General features: G+C 45.5%; 1 protein-coding gene across 6 annotated transcripts in view; it reads right to left on the bottom strand.

Annotated features, from left to right (window-relative positions):
• Window positions 1–12,349, bottom strand: part of SNAP91 (synaptosome associated protein 91) — a 177,004-nt gene extending 164,655 nt beyond the window's left edge. For 2 of the 6 annotated variants that reach the window (XM_053602335.1, XM_053602339.1), the window contains exons 1-2: window positions 11,752–11,994; window positions 10,836–10,995 (exon numbers count right to left, since the gene is read on the bottom strand). In XM_053602335.1, coding sequence (XP_053458310.1) covers window positions 10,836–10,965 — 130 coding nt within the window. In that variant the 5' untranslated portion in view covers window positions 10,966–10,995; window positions 11,752–11,994. Of the gene's footprint in view, window positions 1–10,835; window positions 10,996–11,751; window positions 12,014–12,228 lie in introns of those variants that run through there. The other 4 variants (XM_053602336.1, XM_053602340.1, XM_053602337.1 and 1 more) reach the window with 4 other exon arrangements.

Here is a 12,349-nt window from a genome sequence, read left to right as displayed (position 1 = left end):
CTGGTTTGCGACAGCAGCGCATAAGTTGCCTAGCATGCCTTTGTTTGAACGTAATGACTCACGAGGTGCGACATAAAAGCCTAAGAAACCTTTGCTCTGAAACCTGTTTGTCGAGTTGAATGCCTGCTTGTTTTAAGAAACTAAGAATAAACATAATGACTTACTAATCCATAATCAAACATAGTCAGTGGAGACTCAATGTCTCCAGGGAATTGATGCAGGAGCACGTTCCTATCATCAAATGTCAGTGAATTGAGACAGTGCATTGAGACAATGCAGGCACAGCAAACAAGATGTTCCAACATGACATACACTATCACCATCTACAGTAAAACTTTACTTAGAAAAACATCCTACTTCACTAAGTTTCATATGTAATACAAATCAATAGAGTAGTTTAATGTTTTAATTATAAATCAAAACATAGTTACTAATGAGAATAAAAATATATAAAAAATATATATAGAAGTAGTCAAGCATTATACGTAAAAGAATATGTTCAGCTATTTTTAAAAGAAATTATAAGAAACTGAGACCAATTACAGAACTAAGAGAAGTCACAAGCCTTGACATTCCTAGATAAGGGGAAGTAACCAGGTGTTACTGAATAAACCACCTCCCTAGAGCAAAAACCTTGAAAAGATAAACCCACCTCCCCAAAACAAAAACCTTGAAAACATGTAATGCATGATAAACCACATATGCAGACACAAAAATAATTTACAAGCATAAGCAAAATAACGATTACATTGTTTGAACCTTGGAAAGAAAATGTATAAATACCAACTTCTGAACTCAATAAAATTTACAGCTGCTTTCTTCATCACTCGTGGTGTGTGGCAATTTGTCATTTCATCCTACGTCGACCTTTTCAACCAACCTGTACCGTTCACCCTGAACACCCTCGGACTAAAGCCCATCGACCGGCGGTCCGCGGCAAAGTAGCACAGGAGCGAGCTGTGGGGGCACATCTGTATATGTGAAGGCAGAGCAAAGGGCAGAAACCAGGCTGTTCCATCCCAGTATACAGGTGAACCTTCAAGGAAAAAACCTGATAACCCAGATAAATGCCATTCCACTCATCTGGCTGAATTCACAAGAAAATAAAAGCAATCCCAAGGGCAAAAAAATAAAAAAATAAAAAAAAATAAAAAAGCAGCAAGCCACACAATAAGTTAATACACAAGAGAAAAGTGGCCTGCAGGCAGGTGTTAAATCTGTGTGGCCTAGAGGCTCAGATTTAATAGTCCTGTGGAAAACAGGAGACAAAGCCTTTGGCATTAAACAAGGGGCCAGTTGAGACTAAGACCCCACATAAAGCTGAGGTCCTCAAAGTGTTACTCTCTTAGTAAAATTAAGATGGAAACTGAACAAAAATGAATACCTTCTAGCAATAAGAGACATCAGAAAAATGTGTCTTATTCAATCTAAATTCTTGATAGCTGGGGTAGGGTTTGGGGGCAGAGATCCCAGGGCATTTGTAACCATTGCTTTCTTTCCCTTTGTTGGAGTTTGTGATTCAAACTCCAAATTTATACTATGGATGCACCTGCCAGTATCTAAGACTAAGAACTTTAGGACCATGTACATTTCAGAATTCACGACTTTTCACCAAGGTACGAGGATGTCCACGCCGTGTATTAAGTAATACTTCAGTGTAATAGGAACTGCCGCCATAATGTGACTATATCTCTGCAGCTCAACAGACGGACCTTCATGGCAAGTGGTATAAACACTGCATCAGGTCAACTGTAGGCGCCAAATGATTTACAAGAAGAATTTTGTTTTTCTGAGCTTTCTAGATTTTCATGTTTTGGGCAAAGATTATGGCCCTGAACCTGCCCTAGTGGGGAAGGGCCAAGAAGAAAGTCACCTGGCGGCATCTGTGGGGCCCGTCTGAGGCGAACACCAGGGACCCTCAGCTTTCCAGGATTCACACAGACAAAGTCCTGGCCAACATGACTCAGAGTCTAAAATTACAAAAAACACGAGGAAACATCGCGATGGAGGGTCAGGCAAAAACAGCAGAAACAGCGTTTCACATACTGAATCTGTGAGACGCAGCATATAAAATTAGTTAACGTTTAAAATGGTAAAGAAATGAGAAAGGAACTCAAAACATGAGCAAGAAATGTAAGTTATCAAAAAAAGGCAAATTTCAAAAACCTCAGAAATGAAAAATATAAATGAATAAAATTAAAAACTAAGAATGTGAAAAAACAGACAAGACACAACTTAGAAAGAGGTAGAAGATGCCCGAGAAAAAACCAGGGCAGAAGAGAAAAGCAGCTATCAGAGACCACGGAAGTGTGTTCAGAGGCGTAAGGACGTGGTGAAGTCTGACATGTGTCTAACCACGCTGGGAGGACAGAGAAAGAAAGATGATTGGTGTAGGCAATAATGAGTAATTGAAAGGCTGAGAATGTTTCAACTGATGAAAGACATGAATTCTCAGGTTCAGGAAACCCAACAAGTCCCAAATAGGGTAAACAAAAGGAGAGCCATGTCTAGACACACAAACACCACAGCAGGAAAAGACAAACGGAAGATTCTTAGAGCTGCCACAAAAGAAAGGAAATACCTAAAGGCCAGGAGGTGATGGATAAATCATTAAGAGCAACAGTGGACACCAAATGAATGAAATCTTATCTTCAAGAAGAAAATGATTGTCAGTCAAGAATTTCATATGCAGATAGGCTATCCTTCAAAATCATGAATAAAATAAATCTCTTCAGGAACTGAAACCCTGAACAATAATAGTGTATAAGTCAGAAGTAGGGGACTGGCCAGCGCCTGTGGCTCAGTGGGTAAGGCGCTGGCCCCATATACCGAGGGCGGTGGGTTTGAACCTGCCTGGCCAAACTGCAACAAAAAAATAGCCAGGCATTGTGGCAGGCACCTGTAATCTCAGCTACTCAGGAGGCTGAGGCAAGAGAATCGCCTAAGCCCAGGAGCTGGAGGTTGCTGTGAGCTGTGATGCCACAGCACTCTACCAAGGGTGATAGAGTGAGAGTCTGTCTCTAAAAGAAAAAAAAAAAAAAAGAAGTGGGGGACTGGAGTTAAAAGTTTCTAAATTTCTTTTCTTTGAGAAGAAAAAAGAGATATGGATCTTTTTTAGACTTGATACATATTAAGTTTTTAAGGGTAATCACTAAAAGGGTAGTCATGGTACATGTAAGTTCCAAATCGTAGCCAAGAAAAGTTGGAATTAAAGTAAAACCTGACACAATTAAAAGAAAAGGCAAAAACAAGCAAGGAAAAGTATGGCCAAATCACTAAGAGAGTGTGTGTAATTGTTACAATGACGGCAGCAGTGATGGGCCCATAGGAGCAGCAGCAGAAGTATCCGGAACAGGTAACACAGCAGCGGTGGTGGTCACTGACCCTTCCTGTGAGTCTGCCCGGCAAACACTGGGCTGGGTATTTTGTATGCGTCATCTCACTTATTTCTCACCACAAGTGAGGTAGGTACTGTTATGAATCTTTATTTTATGGATAAGGCTTATTGCCAATGTAAACCACGGCAGAAGATTTCCATGAGTTTTTAAATATCTGATCACCCGTTAGATTTAGGAGATGAGAGTTAACTCTCAGGCTAGTGATGTGGGCAACTGAGTGAGCAATCCCTGGCACCCAAGAGTAATTCTAGTATTTCGTGAATGAAAAACTAATCAAAGACGCAGGACATCTAAAGACAGGTAGAGAGTGTCTGTCTTCTTTGGATTGGTGAGTTAACACTGTTTTTTTTTATTTTTTTATTAAATCATAACTGTATACATTGATATAATCATGGGGCATCATACACGCACTTCACAGACCATTTGACACATTTTCATCACTGTTTTGGGAAGCTTGGCTGTGAAAAAGGAAAGCAAAGGCTTACCAGCTGACCGAGAGAAGAGCTCACAGAATCCATGGTATGTGGGTGGTTTGTTCTAAGATAAGACACTTGAAAATGCTTATAAGAAAGATGGAGAAGAGGTTAAAGTAAGGATGACTGTCAGGGCCCAGGACTGGCCAGGTCTCGGCCTGGCTTAACTAGGTTCCGGATGTGGACTGCTAAGTTACCTTGCTCAGGTCTGTTAGGTGCCTGAGGGCTATGTACTTTCGCTGGAGAGAGAGAGAGTATCTTAGAGAGAGTACAGCAGTCTTCTTAGCAAGATAGAGCTTAGTCTTTAGCAGAGCTTGGTAATTTTCAGCAGAAAGATGCCGTGCTTGCGTTCTGCAGGCTGGAGAGGAGACGGAGTCAGAGCAAGCGGGCCGGTGATAGAATGTGCACGCTCCCGACTCCTTCTCCTCCGGCCTAATATAAGGCTGATCTCGTGCCTTTCAACACCACAGGTGTAGAGACTGCTCTCATCTCGCGAGCTCTCATGCTTGTTAGGAGCGCTAAATCCCTCTCCATGCCCTTTCCACCAAGGTGTTCCATTACTGAGCTATACAGGTATTTCTTATAACTCTCTCTCCTCCCAGCCAGAGGCTGTACGGGCTGCTACAGATGACAGAGAGTAACTCATGTGGGAAGGAACATGCTACTCCTAGGAGAGTAACCAAATGATTGGACCAAAAAGCAAAACCACACAAAGCCAGCAATGATCTACCTTCTCTCTCTGCGGGGTGGCCAGGAAGGACTTGTCACAAAATCCTTCAAAAGACACCAGGGCCTGCACAGAGGTGCTTAACAAAGGCAGCTTTTGTACACAAGCTTGGGAAGTGGTGTGTGTGTGAGCGAGCAGTGCCAGACGCTCACACCTGGGACCCACGAAGAGATGGCACAAAGCAGCTACAGGGAGACTGTGGGATGTAGGAGGCAATTCCTCCCCAGATTCTTCCTCCACTCAACTGCGCCGAGGAAGACTCGGCCATTTCTTACTGATGGTTCACTGTGCGGATGACTCTGGGTATGTCGTTCAACTATTCTCCCCTTTATGTGAAAGAAAAGCTTGGAGCAACTCCTACATTACATAAGTGCCTGAGGAAAAACAGCCAACATTTCCCTTCACAAGCAAACAACACATTTCTCTAAAACGAGAAAGGAATTCACAAAAGAAATAAAACTGAGAATAAGTATTTTTAATAGCAAGAAATACAGATTTTCAAATTATTTAAATGTGCCCTGATTATGTTGGAAGGTTCTCTCAGTGTGTGCTGGCTCAGGAGTTGAAGCACCCAAAACACAACTCAGTAAAGAAGCGCCCCAGCCTTCAGGGAATAGGGCTACGTGTCACTTCTGACCATCTCCACCAAGTCATCAGACCCAAGATAAGCTCTGAACAACAGCCCAACCCAGGTGCAATCAATTTGAAAAGGGGCGGTAAGACATTTAAAGGATGTCTGTGAAAAGCTAAGAGCGAGATCCATGGCAACTAAGTGCACAGATTAAATTACAGATGAGTCTTCAGCTGCCATTTATTAAACATTAAGGCTGCTGGGGCAACACATCAGAAATCTAAGTTTTAATCTAAAATGCTGCAAACTAATAGTGCAATTACGATCTGAATTTTCCTAACTATATAATTTTTATATATTTTTCCATATACAAAATTTTTAAATCACAATTTTTCAAAAATCAATTTGAGTTGCCAATGTAATACTAGTTCTACAAAATTATGTGCTAGACAAATTGACTTCAGGAAGGGAAAACAGTCTAATGTTACCCAAACATATTTAATATTATTCCATTAAAAAGATTCCCCCGAAAATCAGAAAGTAAAAAGATGCCACAAAAATCCTTGTTCTTCCGCTAGCTGGTATCAGTTCTGTTTAATCGCCTTTAAGTCATTCCGAAGCTCCCTCCCTCCTACTACACTGCCCTCCTCCTCCCAGTTCCTGCCAGCCTTGAACCCATGAGATGTCTCATCTCCCCTTTTTCAGACACTGTGGTCCCAGGACCCATCTACAGATTTATGCTACGAATGATAATCAGATTAAATGCTTTTCAGAAGTATATTTCCCTTATCTCTTCTTGACAGCCTAAGAAACAATGTAGTTTGTTCTAAACCATCTGCACACTGGGGCTGGATCTTCTGGAAAAATCAAGAGGCAGAAAGGGAGTAAGTCCTGGTATGGAAAAACAAGAGGGTGTGTTTAGACAATAACAAATTGTTAAACGAGAACAACTGGAATCAAAGTAAAACATATTTACAGTAGCATAGTTCTCATATTGAACGTTATCCCATGGGGTTCAGTAATTTTTCATACATTGTTCCACTTAATTTTATTCAATAAGATTTGCCTGCTTTTGGATCTTTTAGTCCTAAAGACCTATTAAGTTATCACAAATTTGGTAACCACTGAATTATTGTGCAAATAGCATTTCAACAAATCAAAATATAGTTTACATATTTACTGAGCCAATGTGTGTAAATCAAACTAAGTTTTAGGATGACATTTTTAATTCTATTTTTATTTACAACTTTTCTTACTTTAAAAAAATATTTTATGAATAAAGTTAAAGCAGCAGGAATTTTATAGTAATTTGACATATTTATCTTGAATCAAAACACATTCCATATCTCCTATCTTTACCAGATAGTCTTATCAAAAATAGCATATTTCCTTAATTCGGGAGGAACAGAATCATTAGAAAAATTCCAATATTTCTCAAACATGAGATTTAGAGCTTGAAACACTGGTTTTTTTAAGCAGGATAAGACACTATTAGACCTCCCGAAGAAATTTAATATGGGGAGAAATGGGATTACTGATAACCAACTTGGATTTTCATAAGGTTTGTTTTGATGTTAATGGTAATGTCTGAGTTTGAATTTTGATTATCTTAAATAGGATACTTTAATAATGTGGCATACATGGAAATCCTTCATAAGCCCTATTAGCTGAAAATTATCTCATACCAGAGCTAAAAAAACTTTCCAAATTTCCCCCTGCAGGTGTTACTTTGGCCAACTCTGTTTTTTTCATTTAACTTTGACACAGCATTGGGTGCCCTGCTGGATCTTTTTGCTTTGACTTGGACTGTCCTGTGGGCCAAAAACAAGAAAACAGAAAAGGAAAATCCACTGAAATATAAAACAGCTATAACAAGAAGGTGAAAGCATGTAGATGCTTTTACACACTATGGAGCAGGGGTCAGAAGTTCCATGAGGAAGCTGGCAAGCATGTACAGAAAAATTCATGTCAAACAAATGTCAGGTGCAAAGGGCAACATTATTATAGCAGGGTAGATTATAGAGCAAAAGTTTTACATAATCCAAAAGTGCTATAACACATATAATCCTTATGTAAGTTATGATGGTTTATCATATCTTTACATTTAACATATAACTGTTGACTATGGTGATGGTTTTCCGAATATGTTTTTCCTTCAAGAAACAGGCTGTTATTGAAAAAAAGAAAAAAAAAAAACAAAACTAGGAATGCATCTTTATCTCTGCCTTTCACCATATGTAATTCTGTCCCTAGATGTTAAATCATTTCTTCAAATGTATACCATAAATCATATCCTATTAAGCATCATTTTACAGATTGCCATAATGAACAATAATTTTCTTGGCCTATCAATCTAAACAGAAAAAAAATCTTTTAAATGAGTACTTTAAATTATATTAAATACTTATTTGATAAAGATTCTGAGCCACATTAATCTAACAACTTAAAAAATATCACAGAACCATAAGTGCTGTTCTTATAATCTTCGGATCTAAACTGTCACAGAGACTGCAGTGCACACGTGGGTTGTGAAGCTGTTTCATGTGGAGCCATGAACAGCACAGCAGGAGCCTCAAGATTAGACCACACAGCTAATATGGTTTCTTGGTGCCTTTCTCAGTAGAAAATACGTATTACTAAATAAACCACAGATGGAAATTCAGTACAGTAGGTAAAAGCTATGAAAGTTTATTGCCCTCCCTGAACCCACTAAGTGGCGATGGATTAACAATATTAGCTCATAGTAACTGCTCAATAAATAGCTAGGTCTTACGACTGCTGTTCATATAAATAATTTAACACCAGTTCCTGTTTCAGCTGCTTTCTTTCAACGTGGAATCTTCCCCTATGTACCACATCTTTGGAATTACCCCTCCCCCCCAATATATGCTGGAGATGCTGGAAAACCTCCTAGATTTTTCCAGATCTAAAAGACAAAGGTGTTCTTCATAGATTATTTTCCCAGGCTGATAACATCAAGCATTTCCCCCATACCTTCTTCTATGATTTTTATTGTTTTGTGTCTTAAATTTAAATAGTTTATCCAGCAAGAGTCAATCTTTGTAAGTGGTGAAAGTTGTGGGCCCAGTTTCAATCTTCTACATTGGCTAACCAGTTCACCACAAAAATAAGTAAATGGGCCATGATTCAAGCTAAAAAGCTTTTGCATAGCCAAGGGCACAACAACTAAAGCAAACAGACAGCCTTCAGAATGGGAGAAGATTTTTGCATGCCAAGAATCTGACAAAGGACTGGATACTAGGATCTACAGAGAACTCAAATTAATCAGTAAGAGCAAACAACCCCATTGATAAGTGAGCAAGGGACTTGACCAGAAATTTCTCTGAAAACAGATGAATGGCCAACAAACACATGAAAAAATGCTCATCATTCCCAATCCTCATAGAAATGCAAATCAAAACCACTCTGAGATATCACCTAACCCCAGTGAGAACAGCCTACATCACAAAATCCCAAAGTGCTAGCGTGGATGTGGAGAGAAGGGAACACTTTTATGTTGGTAAGACTATAAACTAATATAGGCCCTATGCACAGAAGTATGGAGAATCCTCAAAGAATTTTAAATAGACTTTCCATTTGATCCCATAATCCCATTAATAGGTATCTACCAGAGGGAAAAAAAAATAATTTTATCACAAGGACATTTGCACTAGAATGTTTATTACAGCTCAATTCACAATTGCCAAGAGATGGAAGCAACCCAAGTGCCCATCAACAACCCATGAATGGATTAACAAACTGTGGTATATGTACACCATGGAATACTATTCAGCCATCAAAAAGATGGAGACTTTACATCTTTTACATTTACCTGGATGGAGTTGAAGCACATTCTTCTTAGCACAGTATCACAAGAATGGAAAAGCAAGTATCCAACATACTCAACAATAATATGAAACCAATGGAAAAACAACTACATACCTACAAGTATAATCAAGTTGGGGGGGAGGAGGGGGGAGATTGGTAAACTCTCACCAATGTTCACAGTACAAGGGCACACAGCACTCCCTGGGGTGAAGGGCCCAACTACAACTTGAACTTTGCCTTAGAAATGAAAAACAGTAACCTAATCATCTGTACCCTCATATTAATCTGAAGGCTTAAAAAAGACTAAGATGACAAAATATTTACATCTGGAGAAGTCAGTCTTTATATGAGCGATGTTTTAATGAAATACTTATATGTGAATGTTCTCTGAAACATAGCAATATACTGATTTATCACTTTCAAGAGAGATCAGCATGCAGTGAATCCATAACCTATTCCTCTTTTGTCATGAGGATGTTCTAAACTGACTTACACCTGTCAGTCATGACTCACCCTTCCCATGGTGGGAAACTGATGGGAATGGCTGATTCAGAACTGCAGCCAAGGAGCTGGGCGTGAATTCACAACCTCCACCTCTGTCAGGTGCCCTGTGCCTGGTGGCCTCTCCTATGCCGCCATGCATATAAAGCGTATGTTTTAGTCAACAAAGACTGTTAAATATTCCCTTAGGAAAGGTGTAATGGTTGTCTTCCCCTCAGACAGGCTTCCAGAGAGAAAAACCATTCAATGGTACAAGTGAGAACAGGTTCACCAGGATGGACGACTCTTGCACAAATGTCCAGTTGTAAGCTTCCTCAAGCTTTGCTCATACAGATGACAGGGCTAGAGTCAGTCTAACGCTGGTGCCATTTTCTCAGCTACACAGGGGAGTTGTTGGGGGAAGGCCTGAGGCAAAGAACACACAAACAAAAAAAACCCAGAAAACGCAAAGCCAGATGGGGAAACGGCTAAGGCTATGCCTGGGCCATCACGGACCTTCACCAACAGCACAAGGAAACAGAAGGCCCAGGTGTAAAGCGGGACAGCGGCTGCGGGGTGCGCGCAGGGGGCCTTGCTCACTAGCCACGCACCCCCCAAAGTGGGTGGCGTCTTTTTCTGAATCTCTGTTTACTCTTCAATAACCAAAGATTTACTACGTTAATCGAATCGAACACAGGAGTCACAGGCTTAAGTCTTTTTCGGTCCAACAGCCAATTATGAAAAAACATGACAAATGAAAGGTTTTCATCTAAAACTGCCCCATCTCAAAAGCCGGGAAAGTACATCCATTTTGTGACCACAGCACAGTCGCCTCGTCCAGCATCTCCTGAGTGGGACAGAGAAACGCGCCAGGAAGAGTAAGATGCGATGGCCATTGTCCAGGTGTCCCCCTCTCCCCTCTCTCTCTACGCAGGACACACACCCAAGCTCACAGCGCCGTCTGGTCTGTCACGCATCTAGGGGAGAGCTCAGCTCAGGGCCAAGTTTGACCTTCCAGGAACGCGCCTTCTACCTGGTTTTGACCCTGTAACCCTGATTTCCTCCGACCTGGAGGGGGGAGGGTGATGGAAAAAGAAGAAAAACGAGGCGAGAACGGCCCCACCAGCGCGCACGGTTTCACTGTGCTGCGCCCATCCGAGTGCATTTCCCTTGCCAAGACCTGGGGCGTCCGCAGAAGGAAAACATGACTCAGAACACAAGGTTTCTGGGTAACCCGAGGCGACACCTCGGTGGCGAGAAGCTCTCGGCCTGGCCGACCCCCGGAGCCCCGAGGCCGCGCGCTCTGGACGCAACCGCCCTTCCCCCTCCCCCCACGTCCCCTGCAGACAGCAGCTTACAGTCCAGGTGCTTCTTCTTGGGACCCATCACCTCGTGCGTGGTCGCCTTGCACACCGCCCTGGCGACAGCCGAGCCCGTCACGCTGTACTGAGCGGCGGCGATCCGGTCGGTGAGCGTTTGGCCCGACATCTTCCCCGGCTGCGGCTACCGCCGCCTCTTCTGAAAGGAAGAAGGGGACATGGCCCGCTGTCACCGCAGCCTGCGCTCCGCACGGCGCCCTGTCCTAGCGGTCCCCGCCCTGGCACCGCCTCCCGGAGCCGGAGCGCGCCGAGCCCCGCGCGTGCGACCGTCCGGGGCGTCTTGGCGGTGAGCGGGGCAGTCACGGAGCCCGGCTTCGTGACACTGTCCCCTCGTCCCCTCCCCCCAGCCGGGGAAGGCCCGCCTCGCCCTGGGTACCACTTTCCCCGCAGCCCGATCCCGGTGTGGGCGCCCCCGCCTGCCGGTGCTGCGTGTCTCTCCCGCAGCCCGCAGTCTTCCAGGACGATGGCCACCGCCACCCGGCCGGCCGCCTCCCTCCGCCCCTGCGCGCCGCTGCAGGGCGGGCGCATCCTCCCTGCGCCGCGGTGGAGATTATCCCCGCGCTGCGCCATATTCTGCCCTCGCCGCCCCGGCCCTCAGCGCCGCCGCCCCCAAGGCCCCGCCGAGGTCCCCGGCTCGGACCCCGCTCCCCGCCCCCCGCCGCGCCCGTCCCTCAGTCCCCGCCGCAGGGGACGCCCTGGGGCGCTGCAGAGCGCCCGAGCCTCCCTGAACCTCGCCCCTCCCGGGGCAGAGCCCGGCTGACTGCCCAGCCCAGCTCCCGCCCACCCCCCGCGAGCTGTCAGCGGCCGCTGCCTCGCCCCGCGCCCTGGGATTATCCTCGCCGGTCCCCGCGCACCCCCGGGCGCGGGGAGGAGCCGAGCGGCCTCGTGTACTCACCGGCCAGCGCGGGGTGAGCGGTGCCCGGTCTCCCGGGGAAGCTGCGCCGGGCAGGCTGTGCGATCGCGCTCGGACCGGGTGCTCCGGGGCGCCCCGCGCTCAGCCCTGGCCGGGCCCCCCCCTCGGCTTCGCGGCCCCGGCGCCCGCCGCGCGCAGCCCGAGTCAGCAGCCGCCCGCCGCCTCCGCCAGCGCCGCCGCGTCTCCCCGGCGCTCCGCGCTGCGTCCCCATCCCCGCCCCCACCTCCGCCGCGGCTCCTCCGGCGAGTCAGGTGACGGCGGCGGACAAACCCGGCGAGCCCTCCGCGGAGCGCCCCGCACCCTCCCGGCCGCGAGCGTCAAGGCGCTGGGGGCCGCGCGCATCCCCGGCACGCACGGCCGGGTAGACGGGGTGGGGGCGGGGAGGCCGACGCCCACCCGGGTCTCACTCCGCGGGCGCCCGGCCGCCCCCCGCCCGCCGGCTGCGCGCCCCGCACGCACCTGCCGGCGGACTGCGGGATGCGCCCGGTTGCGGGGGCGGGCGCCCCGCTGGGGACCCGGCTGCTGCAGCTCCTCTCTCAGTGAAGGCCAAGGCAAGGGCGTCGTCGCGCTGCCCGGCTGA

This window comes from Nycticebus coucang, chromosome 9 (assembly GCF_027406575.1).
Source record: "Nycticebus coucang isolate mNycCou1 chromosome 9, mNycCou1.pri, whole genome shotgun sequence".
NCBI lineage: Eukaryota > Metazoa > Chordata > Mammalia > Primates > Lorisidae > Nycticebus > Nycticebus coucang.
This window is presented reverse-complemented; position numbering and strand designations above follow the sequence as displayed.